The 21,048-nt window shown below is 37.6% G+C and overlaps 1 protein-coding gene across 2 annotated transcripts; it reads left to right on the top strand.

Moving 5' to 3' along the window:
- Positions 1-6,112: 6,112 nt before the first annotated feature.
- Positions 6,113-19,053, top strand: scarb2a (scavenger receptor class B, member 2a). 2 transcript variants are annotated; one of them, XM_027138368.2, is made up of 13 exons: positions 6,113-6,686; positions 9,654-9,814; positions 10,241-10,388; positions 10,499-10,693; positions 10,902-10,993; positions 11,336-11,455; positions 11,724-11,902; positions 12,871-12,989; positions 13,317-13,390; positions 13,472-13,523; positions 13,678-13,830; positions 15,316-15,363; positions 15,742-19,053. In XM_027138368.2, the coding sequence occupies exons 1-13, from the start codon at positions 6,567-6,569 to the stop codon at positions 15,871-15,873; spliced, it is 1,593 nt and encodes a 530-aa protein (XP_026994169.1). In that variant the 5' UTR covers positions 6,113-6,566; the 3' UTR covers positions 15,874-19,053. The 2 variants fall into 2 exon arrangements, with proteins under 2 accessions (XP_026994169.1, XP_026994170.1); XM_027138369.2 differs by lacking the exon at positions 15,316-15,363.
- The last annotated feature ends 1,995 nt before the right edge of the window (positions 19,054-21,048 follow it).

Raw genomic sequence — 21,048 nt, 5'->3', positions numbered from 1 at the left:
AACAACATTCACATTCAAGAAGCCTAACAGGATAACATCAATTTCTCCCAAGAGAAATTATACTGTCAGAATTGATGGTAGAACAATGGAATGAAATATCTAGCTGGAAGCTAACTTGAACGTTTTGTTTTCTGTTTATTGTGAAACCCAGCTCACCGTGTACTGTATGTTTCACTGTAAGTAATGCAAGCCTGTAGTTCTAGGAAGTTCACCACACCTTAGGTCAAAACAGGATAAATTTACATCTAGTCTCCTTCACCGAACGGAAACTCTTGTACATGTGGAAGGATGTGCAATTATAGAGTAAAAAAATGATTTGTCAAAAGGAAAGACAGACATTATGCGTTAAATATTACCACTATATCTCCTTTGCATTCCTAGAAGCTATCATATTTGGTTTGCAGTTTCAGAATGGTTTAATCATCCTTAGTCTTTTGGTAATGATGTGCCACGTTTGTGCCATTTTTATTTTCTCTCCTGTGGAACGTTTTTCCTCAGTGTCACTCGATCTCCTGGGAGAGCTTGAAGCAAAATCTCAGGCACATCAATTCAACAGAGTCTCCCACTGCACTTTGTGTCGTAACCCTTCAATGAATCTCATCTGGTGAAAAGGTCTGGCTGTCTGGGTTGGGAGATATCAGTCTTTACCCTCAGTAGGAATGTCAGTGTAGGCTTGTATAGTGAATAAGCTGTACCAAGTTGTGCACAGTTACATCCTTAGTCCCTATAGCGGAATTCCTGCATGCCTAAGTGGTCGGTGTGTTTGCCTTTCTGTGGAAAGGTCTGGGATCTGTATATATTGTGTATATAAAGACTTTGTCCAAATGTGCAATATATTTGGCTTGTAGTACGATTTTTTGCACAAAAAAAAGTGTTAAAATGACTGTCTTAACTTATCTTTGGTGTGTGCCGATGATGATGATGTTAAAGTACACACTTAGAAAAACTGATTAGTGTTTTTGTTTTATTTAAAGCACTTCATGGCTGTGATGTCACTACAAAGACTTGAAGCCAAGTTTACACTGTGTGATTTCAGCTTAATTTTGCTGTCGCAGAAATATAGCACATTGTACAAGGATTCCTTAGCTGAATCTGAAATTGGAGTCTGAGTCCATGATAGATTTTAATTCTTGTTTCTGGATGATAAAAGTGGACCCCAGTGTGATCTTCTGCTTTTGTAGCTCATCTGCCACAATGTTTGATATTTTTTGCATGCTGAGATGACCGCGATTATAAACAGTGATTATTTGAGTTACTACATCCTTGACCCAATCTGCCCATTCTCTTATTTTATTGACAAGATAACATTGAAGATGTTTTTTGTGTTATGTACTGTACCATTCTGTGTAAACTTTGGAGACTGTATGTGAAAATACCATGAGATCAGCAGTTTATTAAATACTCAATTCAGTTCATCTGGTACCAACAACCGTACCACAGTTACAGTCATAGAGATCAGATTTTTCTCATTCTGATGTTTAATGTGAATGCTAACTGAAGCTCTTGACCTGTATCTGTGTGATTTTATACATTGTGCTGCTGCCACCTGACAGGTTGTGTGTCCTATTAACATGGGCACAGAGTGTATATTTAGGCAAACTAATGGTCAAAGCAGAATAAATTTCCATTCTGTCTAATGCTTTGCTTGTTGTCAGACCAGTTTGACCAGATCCTTCTATTTTGGTTAAGCCCTTTTATTTTCTCACTTGACATCTTTGAAACAAACTCCTGAATTTATGGAGGTCCTTTGTTGATAGTAATCTTATTAATGATTCTATAATTAGTTGCTTTAGTAAATGTATATTTAATTTATTAATTTGATTATCAGAACAAACAGTTGGAGAAAACAGAAGACATTTTAAGGACCTGCATAACAAATAATAGCCGTATAAATCAGCAGACTGTCCACATGTGTTTTCTTTCTAATGAAAAGGATCCTTGTACTGATTCAAAAAGACAATTCTCTGCTGTTTCTTATGGACTGAGGACAAATAGCATCACCATCAGCAATATGTCCTCATATATCTTACAAATTGTAGATATATTTTACAGTGTGATGTGGAAAAATAAGAAGAAAAGAAATGGTATGGTATTATGGAGCAAGATCAAAGGAGCAAAATATCTCTAAATCAGTAGTATGTACTTACTAGCATGCAAAAGGACATGGATTATTCTTTTTGACCTGGAAAGCGGATGTGTTACGCATTTGCCTGTTTGGCTCTGTGATGTATGTGTGGAAAAAAAAAAAAGATTTGGTGGCAAACAGAGGATGATGATTACATGGGAACAAAAAGTACAGACCAAAAAAAATCTGTGTTTACAAACTCATACCTTTTGGTGGAAAACAAACAGGGCTTGCATTCAGTGAACTGCTAATGAGGTTACTGAGAGGAAGTATTCTAGGAAAGAAAAAGACAATGTGTCTTTTGTCAATGTGACAAAGTTTTAATTTTAGTATTAAGATTTAGCTTTCTACTAACTATAATAGAAACATGACTGCTAAAAATCATTCTCTTGCAATAAATTGGACAAACTAATTTTCCCCAACAGGCACAAGCCAAGACCAAATCTCAAGAGATGTTTCAAGAAGAGATGTTTCAAGAAATCTCAAGAACTTTAGGACTTGTATTAGATTTACTCCATGCATAGTTTTACAAATAGTGGGCCTTATGTTGTACAAACTCAGAGGTAACGGTACTTTTCCTTGTCTCTGTGGCTGTACAATCAAGGCTACATCTACTATATCTGTAGTATGAAATGATTACCTTACATTTTATGATGCATCAATACAAGATCAATAAACAAATACTGTTTAGAAATTGTATTAAAAAATTGGGAAAAATGTGTAAGCTATAAAATGGATCTTCTTTGTAAAAAAAAGTACAGTTTGGCACCATCATGGGTGTGGATTTGAACATTGGGTGGTTGAAGTGTAAATGCTTTCTAATTAAATGAAAAATAAATAAATAAACTGGATCAACTTAGTTATATCTGCAGTATCATTACATAATTTCTTTTGCTTGTCTATCTTCCTTTTCCATCAAAGCTTCACGTCACCTCAGAATGTTCACATACGAGACAGCAGAGTAATCCAAGATACAAATCAGACATCTATCTACCACTGATGCAAAACAGTCTGCTAAGATAAAGCTCTTTATTTTCAAAGCTACCTCTGCTCTCTTAGTCAAACCAACTGCTGAATCATACTTGGTGTTACGAGGCAATTCTTGTGCATTTTTTATGTCATATTCACAATCGATTTGGAACACCAATAACATTACAAAATAAATTACATCTACATATATTTGTTTCTTATGGTATAAATATTGGGGGATTGTAATAACTAGTTTTGATTATTTAGAGTTTCTTACATCAAATCAAACAGTGTTTTTATGGTTAACTATTTCAGTTTCATACTGCACTGGATTGACCTTCTTGAAGTCTGCAAAATTCTTTTATGTTTCCAAACCATGTTATTAAAGTGGCAGAATCTTTTCAGTGAAAAAAATTAATTATGATTGTGTGATATTTGGACAGGCCATATATCCTAATATAACATGAATCTCTTTATTGTTTAACTGCATAATTATTATGCTCTTCAGTCTTTAAATAATAGTCATTCACTTCGAGAAAAGGATCCAGTTTCCACAAAGCCCTATTAGAGAACCCCTCAGAGCAGATTTATATCATGAACATCAATGTGAATGGGTACCAAAATATTTTTTCTATTTTCTTGTCATATTGCTTTTTTATTCCTTATCCAGAGCCCTTATCCAGTTACATTCTCATTTTTATACAACTGAGCAATTGAAAGTTAAGGGCCTTGCTCAGGGGCCCAACAGTGGCAGTTTATTGGACCTGGGATCTTGCCCCAAGCTTTAAGTTCAAACTTTAATTATTATAGGCAACCTGTTTAACTTAATGAAGTATGAATTAAACCCGGTCGATTTATGCTATAAGCACTGAATAATAAATATAATAATAGAATGTGATCTCCATGGCTACAACTATATTAAATCAGGGATGTCCTGGTTATGCTTTACTGATCTCTGGAGGTCCTGAACCACATTCTGAGGACCACTGCTTTGGATTAACAATCCATTGTATCTACGTATGTTCATCAAACACAGTAAAATATAATGTTAAGCACCAAATAACCATGAATATGAACAAAAATATTATAACAAAAAATACATATATAAAATGTTTTTAAGATTACTTACTTTGTTTAGGCTGTAAAATGGGCTTTAAAATCTGCACAGTTCAGGTGTGCTTCTGTATCAGGACAGAATATATATTAATAACGTATACAGACTTGTTATTTCATTGACTTTTCTCCATGCAGCTCTAACTACACCACACCCGATTGTATTAGTAACAGACAGACAGCTGCTAGTAGGCTTTGTTGATTCAGCTTTAGCAACTGTCAAAACATGAGAAAGATATTTTCCTCTCTGAGATGTAAACCTTCAAGCCAGTAAAAAAAAATTAAGGAAATGCAGGACAACTTGAGGCTACTATTATCTGACAACCACTTCTTAGTTTTTTTCTCATGACATTTAATTAGTGGTTTGTTCCTGCTTGCTGAATGACTGTACACTTTATTATGTTTAACTGATGTCTGTTAAGGATATTCCTGTAATGGACTGGCGTCCCATTAAGAGTGTGTCCCCACCATGTGTCAAGTGTTCCCAGGATAGACTCCGGATCCATGACCCCGACCAACAGTTACTAAAAATGAGTGCTGTTCCACTTTACAACATGTTCCGGAAAACATTAGGGAAAAATAAATACTTTCTGTATACACCCACTGTCCACCTTATTACAAAGACGTGTAATACAACACATTCATGCAATTATCCAATCAATCACGTGGCAAATCATGCATGTGGCAATTAATGTTCACATCAAACATCAGAATGGGGACAAAATGTGATCTCGACGTCTTTAGCTGTGGTATGATTGTTGCGACCAGACGAGTTGACCAGAGTATTTTTCCTGCCGTTCTGTGGAAACTCTAAAGACTGCTGTGTGTGAAATTCCCAGGATATCAGCAGTTTCTGAAATATTCAAACTGCACCATTTGGCACCAACATACATGCCACAGTTAAAGTCACAAAGATCACAATTTCTCTTCATGCCTATGTATGATGTAAACGTTAAGTGAAGCTCTTGACCTGTATTTGTATGAATGTTTACATTGGGTTGTTTACACATGATTGGCAGAATGAGCAGGTGTTCCACTGCAGATCAAGTGTCCTAAGCAACATGCTCTTAAATTATGTACAGTATTACTTCAACAATCCTGAAAAATACTGATTCTATTCGAAAATAATTCAATATATGTGTGTTGTGGAAGAAAGAACTTTTGAAAGGTAAATGCATATATTTATTTGTTTCAGCTGTCTCTTAATAGGCTATAAACTTAGAAAAATAACTTTAAAGCTTAATAATTAATAGACAAAGGAATGTGCACATTTATAGGCCAAACATTTTCGCTACTTTGCTTTTCCTTTGCAGGCGTCTCAGTCAGGATGACACAAGAACGGGCGATTTGCAACGTTCGTGGTCTTCCTTTAAATAAGCCCCGCCCCGAAATCAGTCGATCAAATTCTGCATCGCGCTCCTGTTCCTCTGACCAATCACATTTCACTGGGGAGGGGTTATCGCGGTGGTCCGGGAAAACGTCAACCAATCAAAGCGCGAGTTCTTTGAACAAAAGGTTTACGAAAAGTGTCGCTCGCCTTGTGAGGCGGATATTATTCATGTTCAGTGAACGGCTTCTTAAAGAGACATGACAGGATTTAAGACATAACGGTCTATCAGTCACAAACACACCCATGTACCGCTATTCAGACGAAGTATTTTAAACAGTGTTGCAATAACTTACGATAAGATTATAGGATTAAATTTTAATAATTAAAGCATGAATACTTCATTTGTTATCATTATTTACACTTCTTTTGAATTAAAAAGAGTTACTTGTATGCAAGGATGGTAAATGTATAGCAAAAAATTATATAGAATCAGAACCAGAAATGAATATGTAGAAAATGAATCAGAATCAGAAGTGAATATATAGAAAATGAATCAGAATTAGAATCAGTTATATTGGCCAAGTTGTCGACACACAAGGAATACGGTTCTGTTGCTGACTGAAACCTGGTGAAGTGGTTCCTTTTAAATGGCAATTTAAATATTTAAATACGTGTGAACACGGGTCTGTTTGAACACGGACACACCCACCGCCCCACAGTGGACTTTCGCATGACTGCCTGCCTTCTGAGTATAGTACAGGGGCTTGTTCAGATCCTCCTCCAACACTCTGCGTTTTAGCTTCAGCTGATAAAATCCGCGCCTGTGCATCAGACTCTAACTAGACACTCACAGGGTTTCTGGTGCTTTCCTGATGCTACAAAGCTAACTTACACATCGGACGCCTGAACACGAGCCACCACACTCTTAACTTCTCGAGTAGTCCGTTATATAGCTAAATCTTTTTTTCACTAAGATTTAAACACATTTCGTATCTCAGTGAACTACTTAGATAACTAACTTTAGTCACCATGAGAAGATCTTGTGCTATTTACGCTACGGGGATTGTGTGTGCTCATCTGCTCATAGTGGGAATCGCCCTGATGGTGGCTCAAGTCTTCCAAACAATGATTCAGGAGAGGATAAAAAAGGTAAAGTGTTTAGTTTGTTTTGTCTTTGTTTTCTGTTGTGTGTGTTTTTTTTATTTAAACTTTAAATTTATTCGAATTAACCGTTGAATCTAACCGTTAAACGTTGAACCCTTGTTATTGGCTAGTCTGAATGCAGCATTTAGCGTTAGCTAAAACAGAGCCGGGTTTATAAGCTTGTACATCCTCACTAACTTAAACGAGCAACTAGGTATAAAAAAGTTATAAATACTGAAGGAATTGTATACGATACCGTTTTAATGTTTAAAGTGTGTATGATTAGTTCATTATTTTGTACCACACTGATTGTAATGGGGCGAGTTTCCTGTATTGTAACATCACCGTCTCTTATCGGTGCAGGAGGAATGTTGCTGTTTACTTGGTTTGACTATCGTGTTATGTTTTTATTTATGTTTTCAACAATGCTGATTAGTTCACCTCAAGATTCGTGTGTGTGTGTGTGTGTGTGTGTGTGTGTGTGTGTGTGTGTGTGTGTGTGTGTGTGTGAGTGAGAGAGAGTGAAGCGGCTCTCTCCTGGCCACCTGACGTGTGGAAGCGATGCGGAGAAACACCGCGTTTGCATTTTGTGTGCATTTTTTACGCATCTATTTCGAATGTCTTGACGTTTGAAAAACGACGTCTTTCACACCGTGTGTGGGGTTTTTAAAAGCTTTGAAGCAGCTGTTTTGTTCTCTTTTGTAAAGAGAGGTGAGGCGGTAGCTGGCTTTAATGGCTGGGGGAGGTGTAGTGCTCTCAGGGTTAAGGGGTCTGTAAGCAGCACAGCAAAGGGGGGAGTTCTCTTTGAGGAATACTTGGAATTCTGTAACTCCACCATGTAGGTGGAATTTCTTATTCTCTCTCTCTCTCTCATTCATATATATATATATATATATATCATGTTGTGTGTGTGTATATGTATACATGTATGTGTGTGTATATGTATATATGTGTATATACACACACACACACACATACACTCACACACAATAGCCCAAGCCCTGTAGTCTAAGTATATTATGTATAGCCATAATTATATTTCACTCAACAAACTGAGTGTATCATTGTTATGAAAGTTTGCTTTTGTTGTAAATACTGTGCATATATTCAGTGCAATACAAACTTACTCAGAATAAACAAGTTTTTGTGTGATGATATCTTTGCAACAACGCCTGTCCCTGTTTAAACCTTTAAACATCTGTTTGAACCGGTATCTCTAAGAGAAGAGCTCTTAAAGGACAAAAGCCACTTTCCAAGCCCTGAGGACCTGCATATTTCTAAAACTATGGGTGTAATAGCTCAATTGTTTTGCTTGTATGTGGAGTAGCTTAAAACCACTGAAGTATTTCTTTTTTCCTTCTCGTCATCCTGAAACATGAAGCATAACACCTGTTAACAGATCACCTGTTAACAGATAGCTCACTACTTTTTATTATATCATTTAATATATGATTTAAAAAGAAAACAAGTTACTTTATCTTCTATCCATAAGGAACAGTAGAATGTATATAAATTACTTCTAGCCACATTATTTCCCATTAATACATAAACCTTTTTGTTTTTGTTATTTCATGTCCCCAAAGACTATCCGTGAGTTTTAAGCTTTGTTAGTGGGGGAGGGACGGACAACCACAAACAACATGCAAAAAAAAAGTGATTCATCACTGTGCAAGATGAAGGTTTTGAAAACACTTTTGTTTAATGTTCAGTGCTGCTTTGAAGGACATTTCTGAGACCTTTATTTTCAAGGCTGTGGGCATGGCCAGTAGGTTTAGGGAATATTTTAAACTCCTTGAAAATCTCAGAACACTGCGTCTGTGAGGTTATCTGATTTTCTCTTCAGCTTTTCAACAGTAAATAAATATGTTTAAGGTGATTAATTTTCCTACCTCTGTTGCAAAGTGTTGAAACAAAACAAGGTTCGGTGCGATGAATTCTGAGGATTCGACGTGTATAGTATATATGACCTAATCGACCTGAATAAAACATTTATAGGCGTGTTGGAAGATTAGCTCAACATTTCACTAAGACTGAATCAAAGCAGACTTATTGTAAAGAGCTGTGTGAGCCAACTGAAGCGTGTCCTGCTGTAAATGAAAGAGCATGTTTAATGGAAATTCAAGTACACCATGCTTTGCCTACAGCACAAGGAAATGCAACCAGTAAGTCTTTCTGAAAGGGCTCTTTTTTTATCCTTTTTATACCGACGTCAGGGAGACGTTTCACAATATTACTGAGATGCCCTTATGGGGAAAAAAAAACACTGCACTAGTTCTTTTATACTTGATTGAATCATAAGTGTACAGTTTTCTTTTAGGCTTAAAGTGCCGTTTAAATCAATGTGAACTATTCCTTAGAAAGTTTCTTTTCTACTAGGTAAATAACTTTTCATTAGATTAATAATTCAGTTTCTTATGCAGAGTGTTTTTGTGCATCTAATTTCAAATGAACACAATCTTTCACAAATTTTTATTTTTTTTTGTCTGTTTTAACCACCATCTTTTCAATAGCCAAGTTGTTTTTGTTTGTTTGTTTTTTTTCCCCTGAAGTTGCTATTAAATAAAGCAGAAAAATAAATAAAGCTGACAGGACAGAGAAAGATCTTTTTAATCTTAAGACGTAAGACAAAGCTTTCTGCTGACTAAATGTTGTGTGACTGTCTGCATTTGTCTCTGTTCTGTTCCTGAGTTTCCTCCTCACAGCACATGGATGTTGTTCACTTATCACCCCAAAACCCTACAGACCTAGTGAACTTTAAACAGCATTATTTATTAGGGCACATCACTAACCTAAAGTGAACTGTGTAAACAGGCTTCGTTCGGGATTTGGGAGAGGTTAAGTCAACATGGCTAATGGTTTACAGGTTTTAGGTATTCTGAGGTCTTCATTTTGCAAAAGATGCTTAAAGTTCACATGTTCTATGACAATTGTGATTCTTCCACAGAATTATTAAATTACATATTGACTTTTTAGGAAATCACACTGGCTGAGAAGAGTCGAGTACTGGCTGGCTGGATAAACCCTCCACCCCCTGTTTACATGCAGTATTTCTTCTTCAATGTTACTAACCCTCAAGAGTTCTTGGCTGGCAAGGCAAAGCCTCGTGTCACACAAATGGGACCTTATACATATAGGTAAGGTAAACATGCATCCAACTGATGCACTTTGTTAGTCAAGCAAGAAGTGTTCATGCCCCCCTGTTTTCTTCATCAAGTAATTTATTTTTTAAACCCAGCACGTAACTCGTGTCTGTTTATTTTAACGTCACATTTAATTAGACCTGATGCCATGTAGATAGACCATGGCACAATGAAACAGCAAACAGAATCCGGAAATGGCTTCAGAAAAGAGGAAGGCAAAGGGATAAGGGGGGAAAAATAGCAAAGGGAAACCATTAACATGACAGATGTCATGTAACTTGGACGATTAGGCAGTCACAAAAAAAAGGGAATCATCACAACCTTTTGCCAGCATGTCATTTTTTTATTTCCTTGATGCAGTGTAATGTTTATAATTAGAAGGTTTAACAACAAACCCAATGTCTCTCATCATGTAATCAGGGAATACAGACCAAGAGAGAATGTGACATTCTTGGAAAATGGAACCAAGGTCTTTGCCACGAATCCCAAGAGTTTTGTCTTTCTTCCGGAAATGTCTGTCGGAGACCCCGAGGTGGACCTCTTGACGACTCCCAACATCCCATTCATCGTAAGTTTATATTTTTAGTGCAAATGGCTGATGCACTTAATTGATTACACCATGTGTTCCTTGGTCTAAAAGCTATGCCAAACACCAGTTTTCCAATATCTCTCCTGCAGGCTGTCATGAACGAAATGCATTCCTATTCTTTTTACATCCGCCCACTGATCTCTATATGGATAAAATCTCTGGGTGTTGACCTGTTCATGACACGCACTGTCCACGAGTTTCTGTGGGGTTTCAAGGATCCTCTGATGAGCAAACTTCATTCCCTGAAGCCTGAAGTGGATGAATACTTTGGCCTCATGTACAAGGTGAGAATCATAAAGATTTTGCTGTGGAAGTCAAACTTGTCTAAATAATAGCAATCAAAAAAGATAACAGGAAATAGTGTTTAGTTCATGCTTCTGTGGCATTTATCGCCTAGTTCTTGACAAAACATAAGACCTCTAACTAGCACCTCCCACAACATGATGTCTGATCATTTTTATTTTATTTTTTTCTCGGGTTGTATATAATTAGAAAAATGGAACCCATGAAGGCGAATTTGTCTTCCACACCGGAGCACAGAACTACATGGACTACGGCAAGATCGACACCTGGAACGGAATAAGGTACCCGGTACTTTGCATGCCATTCCCCTTGGCCTAGATGGTCTATGTGAATATTTGATTACCCAATGAAATGACCTTGTTTCAACTTTTGCTTACTGAACTTTTGATGCATGTGTTGCGTAAGTGCCAAGCAAAAACAAATAAAAGAACTTGGATGTGGGGGGGGGAAAACAACAATTCATTACTCTTAGGAATGTTTAGAGTCTCATGCTGAAGTTCATTAGAAAAGAGAGATTTCTTCTTTTTAGAACACAAATTAATGTTTATGAACATGAGCACAACCTTCTCAGCCAAGTTATTGTACATTCTTCATGCTTTACATAAATGCCTCTCCTTTTGCAGACAGATGACCTGGTGGTCATCAGATCAGAGCAACATGATTAACGGCACCGACGGTAGCGTGTTCCACACCTTCCTTTCCAGAGACGAGCTGCTCTACATCTTTGCTGCGGATCTCTGCAGGTATGTTACAAGTGGCAAACTCTGCTAAAAACTGTCCTAGTCAGCTACAATTTAAAAGCCCTTAGACAATTTAAATGTCTTGTCTCCTCAATTATCAGCAATGTGAACCGAGTAAAAAAAGACTGAAAACAATAAAGGTGGAGGAATGCGTAAAAAAGTAGTGTGTGTGTGTGTATATAATATATATATTTGTATTTAAAGGATAATGCACTTTCGTGTACAAATGATTACTTGTCAATCGAGCGTCCTCCATATGTCCTGTGTGCAGGTCGATTCATCTGGGATACGTGACTGATACAGAGGTGAAGGGAATTCCAGCATTTCGCTTTGCTCCTCCCGCCGATGTCCTAGCTGCTCCAGATGAGAATCCTGCTAACTCTGGCTTCTGTGTGCCTGCTGGAGACTGCCTGAGTAAAGGAGTGCTTAAAGTCAGTGTGTGTCGCGAAGGTACGGGTCAAGGACACCCATCAAGTATCATATCAGTCAAACCATGTTGTCCTGCTGTACACTTAATTTTATTAGTATTTTTTTTTTTTTACCACTCTGATTGTCTAAAAGTGACGTAAAATTTCACAAAAGCAGTTAGTGTGTTAAAAACAAAGCAGTTTAGTATCTAATTATGATATTTTTCAAGAAAGCAAAAAGGAAAAACACCCCAACCAAAGCACGACTGATTTATTAAAGTAAAAGAGCTGTTAAGATAAAAACAAATGTTATTACACCAAAAGCAAAATGAGTTTATGCTATGTATGGAGAAAAAAGACAAGGCCTTCAGAAAATGTTCGTCTGCTTTTTTTTTTTTTAAATCTCGCCAGCACTAACAGCCTCTTCATCTCTGTTCTGTCAGTCTGTGTTTGCTCTGTCCTGCACTGTGACAGAAATCAGTACACAAACGTTTAATAAGTAACTCCAATTCAGGACCAAGGACTCCACACTCGACTAATAATTGCAGCTTGATTGGGGACGTAGGCATGCTATCATCTTTATTGCTTCCTCAATAAGTCATCGTGCTGATAGCAGTATTTTCTGACAGCTCACTTTTATCATGTGACCGCTCTAACGATGACTCTTGTGTTTTTCCACTTGTCTTGATCAGGTTAAAACAATGCATCTAGTGAAACATTTGGAGAAGTAGAACAGTGGATCTGCTTTGCTTTGCAGAATCATTTTCACTGTTGGATTGAACCAGTTTTAGTGTATATTTAGGCGGCGGTCAAAGTCACACAGAGCAAATAAACTGTGGAATTTTGTTACTTGTCTATGGAAGTTTGACAGGTCACTGTCCTGTTGTAACTGATTACCAGCTGTTTTATATTTCTTGGGAAGAAAGTTAATATAGGTTTCTGATTTTATTTGATTCAACTTTCTTAGTAGTAGTTCCTGATTCTTATAATTTGACCTGTTTTGTTCCATAGGTGCACCCATAGTAGTTTCCTTCCCACATTTCTACCAAGCTGATGAGAAGTACATCAGTGCCATTGATGGGATGAATCCAAACAAGGAAGAGCATGAAACATACCTCGACCTTAACCCGGTAAGCTAGTGTGGGGCCCAGGAGAACGGTCTTGAGAATAATTAGTTGTTCTATTTATTCACCATTCAGCTGTTTAGATCTGCCATGTTTTTGTAATTTAATATAGCCTGTGACCACTTAGGACTAAAAGCAGGAATGTGTTTGCGGTGTGTTGGTAAACTAACGAGACTGGTTTGTCTGATGGAGGTCTAAATAGGTCTGTCTGTATAAACTTAGTCAGGTTATGAGGTCATGTTAATAGAGTGACACATTTAGTTCAAAAATATAATTTTTCTTACCTGGATGTACCTTAGAAACACTTTATAAATCATAAGCATTCTGTTTCAGACGACTGGGGTCCCTATTCGTGCCTGTAAGAGAGCCCAGCTCAATATTATAATGAAGAGGGTTCCTGGCTTTCCGTAAGTACCAACTTCCCAGTTTGGAGAATTTCCTATATTCTGTTCAGAAACCTTAGTCATGTCAAATTTTCCCTTTTCCAGCCAAACACGTCACCTGAACGAAACCATCTTCCCCATTATGTATGTCAATGAGGTATGGGAGTTTTTGTGTTTTTTTTTTCTTTTCTTTTCTTTTTTTCAAGCAATTAAGCGTTTTTTTTTTTTTTTTTTTGCTATCACTATGGACATCGTGGTCATTTCAAGGTTCCTGCCTATTTTACAATCTATATATATATATATTTTCACAGACGGCAACCATCGATGACGACTCAGCCTCCCAAATGAAAACTCTGCTGCTGATCATAAAGTTTGTGTCCAACTTCCCCGTCATCATTGTGGGAGTGGGCGCCTTATTACTGGTCATCTTCATCTTCTTGCTGTGTAGGAACCGTCAAAGAAAGGTACGGCTCTTTTTGCTTGTCTTCTCCAAGAGCTGGTTTATAAAATAACTAAAAAGAAACTTTGTTCAGCAATTATGTTCAAGTTACGAAAATCACAAGGTTTTCAGCACAACAAGTACAAGAAGCCTTTTACTAAATTTAGATTTCGTGTGTCAGTTGTTTATCGGATGAGTTTTTCATTCTATTTGTGATGCATTTCCTATAGTACTGCTTTTAATCTCTTCAGAGAATATGTTATATGAGCACATTATCATGAAGGAAGCATTATAAAGCATTGTTTACTGTTAAAATGAGAAATTTAATTTCTGTGCTTGTGTGATCTGTGGGACTGTTACTTACTGTTAGTGCGTCTGTTGGGTTTCAAACACAAACTAAGAGCAACTGCTCGAATCGTTGTTATGCCGAATTTATATAAATTACTAACAAATAACAGTGTTCAATATTAGGCCAAAACTAGCATAGGAGATATCCATATTTTGAATAACGTGGTTGGGTGAAAAAAAACATCTCTAGTTGCATCTTTGGTTACCTTTACATTTTAACAAGAGTCCTGTGTGTACCATGTTGTGCACTGGTTGTGAGTGTGTGTGTGAGTGTGTGTGTGAGTGTGTGTGTGAGTGTGTGTGTGAGTGTGTGTGTGAGTGTGTGTGTGAGTGTGTGTGTGAGTGTGTGTGTGAGTGTGTGTGTGAGTGTGTGTGTGAGTGTGTGTGTGAGTGTGTGTGTGAGTGTGTGTGTGAGTGTGTGTGTGAGTGTGTGTGTGAGTGTGTGTGAGTGTGTGTGAGTGTGTGTGAGTGTGTGTGTGTGACTCATTGAAGGCGAGGTGCAAATAAGAATAAGATAAACAGCGTCTGTTTGTGTGGTAAATGGTTTAACATGTCAGAATAATTATTGATAGCTCCTTGAAACATCTTCACTCACAACAATATCTACCCCTGTTTGGTTTCCAAGCACATAAACAAACACTGTTACTAAGCTAGAGGAAATGCAACCATGGCAAAGAGGTTCTCTTTAAGGAAGTCGTGGTTTATTATTCACAGTAAACATTAAGGTGTGGCACATTTTAATTCTAAGAACTAGAAAAGCTTCCCAGTGCTTATCAGCACCCGGCAGGCATCCACGTAATTAGGTGATAACGCACTAATGTTTTTTAACCACTTCCTACCCACCTGCATGAGGATTTAACCGCATGGGGCACTAGCCAGCAGTGCATGTCCTCTTTAACTAATACATTTACATTTTAATTACTAATACAGTTAAATTGCTCTTTACCCTATGTTTATTTTACTATTACCCATGATCCACTGCACTAGTTCAAAAAAATAAAAGGGAAGCTGAAATAAAAAGGATCTTCAGTATTATATGGTATATGGCAAGTTTTTTGCTGTGTGTAATTTATAAAGTGTATTATTTATTTTTTTTCCAGAATGCTGCCATGTTTTAATTTTCAGTAACATTCTCCCTCCCTCTTTTTTTGTTCCTGTTCAGAATGAAGTAAAACGTATTGATTTTACCGAAGCTTTTCATTCTTTTGCTGTAAGTCAATATTTCCCCCTTTTTTCCTTTCATTTGCTCTCTATTTGCCTGTTCATAATTTAACTCTAATTATAAGAGGTGCTTTTTGCAATTTAGCCATTTATAATTTTACCTTAAGTACCTATTTATTTCAACAAAATCAAATTTTAACTCCCGTGCATTTGTTTCTGCAAATCCTGTTCAGTTTTGTTTTTGCATTTAGCTGAACATAAGCTACAACTTTTATAGTTCTGTCACTTTGAGATTACCGTTAGAAGTGTTTTAGACTTTTAGGTATTTCACTAGATTAGATTTGAATTAGATATAAAGTGGAAAATGTTGTAGTAAATAATGGCAGCATGTCAATCACCCTAAACCTGCTCCTGTATGCTTTGGCAGACGGCGAAAGACGATACGGCCTACACTCCAGTCAGCAACAAATCAGACGATTCGCCCGAATCGCACAGCAACCAGCCTACGAAGAACGGCTCCTACATCGCCATGTCTCCAGTGGAGGCCCACAAGTGTTGATAAAGATCACTCTGTGGTGTTCCCGCTGAGGGGATCCACTCGTGTGACTTTCTTTTCCCCTCTTTTCACCTTTTGATTCTTCCCACTGTGCAGCGTGTTGAGGCAGGCCAGCTCCTAGGAACACTGTCGAACAAGACGCAACTTCTTTCCGTGGGCGTCTTGCTGGACCACATCTCCTCTGCTGACATTCTTTTTTGCTGTTGACGCATGGCCTTCTCAAACTGCCATATTTTCTGACACAACAAAAGTCTTACTTGTTCAAAACAGTTTATCTAGTCATTTCCTCCAGGTCTACCGACCCTCGACACTATTTTTGTTGACTAGACACAAAGTGAATAAACTGAAAACACCTGCTAGCCTTTGAAGACCGTATGCCCACGTGCATGCTCACAAGTCTGTGGCTCCTGTTTAACCCTGTTGAACGTAGGGCTGTGAACAAAGTCAGAGCTTTCTGTGTGTGTGTGTGTGTGAACACCTCCAGGCTGCTAGCAGGAGCCATCTTGAACACCACAGTGTTTACGCATGGGCAAGTGTTTGATCAACCTTTATTGCCACACTACTATATTGAAGCCTGTGTAGCCAGATGTCATCTTAACACTTTATTTGCCATGTCTTAACATTTCATAAAATTTAAGCCAAACGTTATCATTTGTCAGTTGAGTGCAGTCATGGTCGTAGGCGTGATTGTGTGCGTGCGTGTCGGGGGATTTGTATGTATGTGAAGAAAGGCAGGCATGTTGATGCTTGCATATGTGTTAATCTCTCTGCTGTGAGCTGATTTCTAAAGAGCATCATGCTCTCTTAAGCATTCTACAGTGCCACGCAATGGTCCACTAGATTTCAGAGGTCCTTTCAATACCTGGCAAAATGTCATTCTCTGAATTAAATGCCCACAGGGTAGCAGAACTGGTCCTTTCGCTCACTCCTCCAGCCTATGACTATTTCAGTGGAGGGTCTCTTCGTCGAGCTGTGAAAATGAGCTTTCGTTCCTCTTTTCTGACAGGAAAGAAAAGCAAGCTCACAAATCGCACAAGTGAGACTTGAACCTGCTCTCTGCCTTACACATGTGAGTTTGCTGTGTGAAAGGGCTTTGTAACGTAGTAGCATGAGACCACCTTTGATCAAACCCAGTCAGTAGTCAAAACATCTGCAAGGCTTCACCCAAGCGCTTGTTTCCTGTTTCAAGCGTCTAATTTCCAACTCAGAATGCACAACTAGATCGACTTGCTATCCTCAGGCACTTGTTTACAGCCTTTTATCTCTAGTGACTTCGAGGGCTGACAAGTGAAACTCAGCATTCGTGGGAAATGCTGTACGGTGTGTGTTACTTCAGTTAAACTCTGAGGCAATGGGTGAAACCTGACCCATGATGCATCTGGCTATGTCCTGTTTGTTGCTGACAATTCTGGCCATGATGTTTAAAAATGAAGCATTTCAGATGTGAGAAAATGCCATAAAAAGTCGACTTGGCAAAGGAAAAAAGTGCACTTTTTCTTGATTTAAAAAAAAAAGGTCCTGCACATTTTATGTATTTCAGTGCAGTGGTCCTCACTTACATTTCAGATGTGTTCTCAAATGTCTGTGGATCTGTGCTTTTATTTTCTATATAGCTTCACATGCCGCATATCACATGCATTTATATTAACTCTGATCAGTATAAAAGCGTGCCAAGTTTTTTTTTCTTGGTGCCCTCTGGAAAAAATTGTGAAATATCTATTCATAAGCTCAGATTTAGAAATGTTAATTTCTACAATGTTTCTGTTATTTGTTACAAGGCATATCGTGTTTCATTCAATGTTGTGTTAAACTGTTTAGATTTGTGTTGTAGATTTCTTTTTCTTCCCCCTTTTTCAATTCAAACTGGAAAAGATCTGTCATTGTGTATACTGAGTGTTCGCACTATGGCTAGTAACTGGAACATTTAGGTGAACACCTATGGCCTTCTTGGTATGCTTTTATAGATAGACGTACACCAATTTCTAACAATGGCCTTTTATAAATGTACAGTATACAGAGCTGTGGACGAGTCTTCTGTCCCTCATTAACCTGAAGTGGAACGTTCCACTTGTCCTGACTTGAATTCTTTCAGCTCTCTGACCTGAGCCGTTTCCACATGCTACTGACTTTTGAGCCCAAACCTTCTCATTGCTTCACTCAGCTGTACACTGACCAAAGATAACCATATAGATAGATGTGTCCCTACCATTTGTTTGCTTTCACAGATACAGCTGTAGTGCCATCACTCTGCTAATTTACAACACTCAAGGGCAAAAGGCAAAAGGAAAAAGTCAACAAAGAAGGGAGATTTCTACAGCGTTTGTAACAGCTCTCAGCGCTGCGAACACAAAACTCAGTATTATGTATTGACACAGCAATACATTGTGTAAAGAAGATTTTGTATCCAAACACATTTCTGTATCATGTCAAATGATATGTTAATTATCAGGATAGTTTTGTATAGTATTAATACTTTGTATAGTATTAATTGTTTTGGTTCTTTCTCTTTTCTCACCTAGGTTTTTTCCTTATTTTTATTATTTTTTTGTCCCTCCACACAGATTTATAATGTGGCTCTGAGTGTCATCCCACAGTTGTGATATAACGGTGTGTATATGATGTGCACGTTCAGTGGCAGTGATTTAAGAAAGGCTTGTGTGTGTGTTTTTTCCTTTGGGGTGGGATTTCCAGAGTAATGACCTCCAGTGCCACAAGTTTCTTAAGAAGCTACTGCGCTGTTTTGTCTGATGTGGAGTGCCATAGGAAGGCTGATGGTCTGTAGTATAAAGGGGGATCGAACTAGAGAATTGAACCTTTTAATTTTTGTCCCTTAGATGAATGACGCCCTCCTTATGAATGAGACTCTTATGAGTGCCATTACATCCATGTTTAATGAGTTTTAGGAGTTTGCTAAAACTGCGTAGCAGAGTACTATTTTTTATTTTTATTTTTGTCTCCTGCATTTCACTTCACCTTCCCCAATGTGATGAAGGATGATTTTGATTATTTCATGATATTTGCTGCTGAACCAGACAATCCCCACATCATGGTAGGTGCAACATTGATTTGAAAAGAATATTCCATTTTAGTTTGAAAATGTTCACTGCACAAATGTTTCTGCAATACCTTTTGTAAAGATTTTTAGTGTCCTTTGCATAAAATAAAGGTGCATTTACTGCAAAATGATGTCTCCTGGGTCTTTTGTCAGGGCTGCAGTTTTAAGGCAAGACGTGAACAATAGGTATAAACTCAATAAAATGAATCATTTCTATTTGATTGTTGATATTCTTACTTTAAAAAAATGTTTTCTAGAGTTTCCATTTATTTATTGTAATAAGGCTTAATTCAATCTATATGCATACTAATCAAATACCAGTGAGTGGCTATATATAATCAAATTTGTTATTTAGTTTAATGACTACTATGAGTGTGGAGGCATGTGTACTTTTCATACATTACTGCATCTAGGTTATCTGTCTGTCTGTCTGTCTGTCTGTGTATAAGTGTGTGTGTGTGTGTGTGTGTGTGTGTGTTTTAAGTTGGATACATAAAAAGTTAAATATCAGATTGAAAACTTTCCATGCACAAGTGCTAAGTTGATAGATAGATAGATATGTGTGTGTTATATTTGAGTTGAATTTACTTGCAATATTCATGGAAACATAACCAGGGGCACCGCTAGCAATTTTGGGCCTTATGAAAGAAAATGAGACTGGGCCCCCTACCACACCCATTTTGCACCAAACATACAAGCCTACAGGGACCAAAAGTGTGTGGGCCTTTAGAATTGTCCTAACTCCCCCAGTTTGTCATGTTTGGAGAAAGAAGAGAGGAAGAAACCACTGATGTCAAGAACACAACCACAGTGAAGTACGAAGGTGCGAGCATCACAGTATCCAGCTGTATTGCTCCAGCGACACTGGGACTTAACACCTCATGAAATATTTCAGTAATACAACAACCCCAAACATCCAGGCAAAAAGATCTCAGGAAGGCCTTACTGACCAGGATTTTAGACTCAAAACAGCAAAAACAAAAGTTTATAAATGCTTAATAACCCTTAGAGTTAAATGTTTATACATTCCAGTGCAACATATTCAGAATCTGGCCTTTGGATGATGCTGGAATTGAAATATATTCAGATGTTGGAATTTTAATTTTGTAATTGTTAAATCAAGGAAATTTCAGTGCTTTTATAAAACAACATATGTTCTGCCATTTTTCTGCTTATTTTATAAAATTATTTCATATATGAGCTCAAAAATACTATAAATATGTATTGTAAAGAAAATTGTTATGCTTTTAAGGAGACACATGACACACTGATATATCAGGAAAGTTTTCATCTACAGTATAAACAGATTGCACAATATGTAAAATTCTTTCCTCTATTTCATTCATTCATTCATTCATTCATTCATTCATTCATTTTCTACCACTTATCCGAACTTCTTGGGTCACGGGGAGCCTGTGCCTATCTCAGGAAACCAGAGTACCCGGAGGAAACCCCCGAGGCACGGGGAGAACATGCAAACTCCCTCAAAACAAGGCGGAGGTGGGAATCAAACCCCCAACCCTGGAGGTGTGAAGCAAACGTGCTCCCCCTTTCCTCTATTTAATTGTTTTAATTGTAATTGAAATACATTTTTAAATCATTTTAAAAAGTTTTAAAAATTTTTTATTGTCGTGATGACTGTTTTATGATTATTTTACTTTCTTTTACGCAATGCACTTTGAATTACCATTGTGTATGAAAACTGGCCTTGCTTCGTCTATACATGCCCTGATGTTGTGCCAAGTGGGCGGAGCTTACAGTCTTCAAAGTCGTAAAGTTTTTTTGTGTTGCACAATAACAACAAATTAAATATTTTCTTCTGTGTCGCTGCTATAATGTAAAAACACATATATTCATAGATGCATTTTATCCAGAGCTTTGTGTAAATGTTTATGTGCACTATTTATAAGGGGAAGGTGTACAGGACAGTGGTGAGACCGGCCATGCTGTATGGTTTAGAGACAGTGTCACTGAAGAAGAGACAGGAGACAGAGCTAGAGGTAGCCGAGCTGAAGATGTTGAGGTTCTCTTTGGGAGTGACAAGATTGGACAGGATTAGGAAAGAGTACATCAGAGGGACAGCTCATGTTGGACGTTTGGGGGACAAAGTTAGGGAAGCCAGA

Source organism: Tachysurus fulvidraco, chromosome 9, assembly GCF_022655615.1.
Source record: "Tachysurus fulvidraco isolate hzauxx_2018 chromosome 9, HZAU_PFXX_2.0, whole genome shotgun sequence".
Taxonomy (NCBI): domain Eukaryota; kingdom Metazoa; phylum Chordata; class Actinopteri; order Siluriformes; family Bagridae; genus Tachysurus; species Tachysurus fulvidraco.
This window is presented reverse-complemented; position numbering and strand designations above follow the sequence as displayed.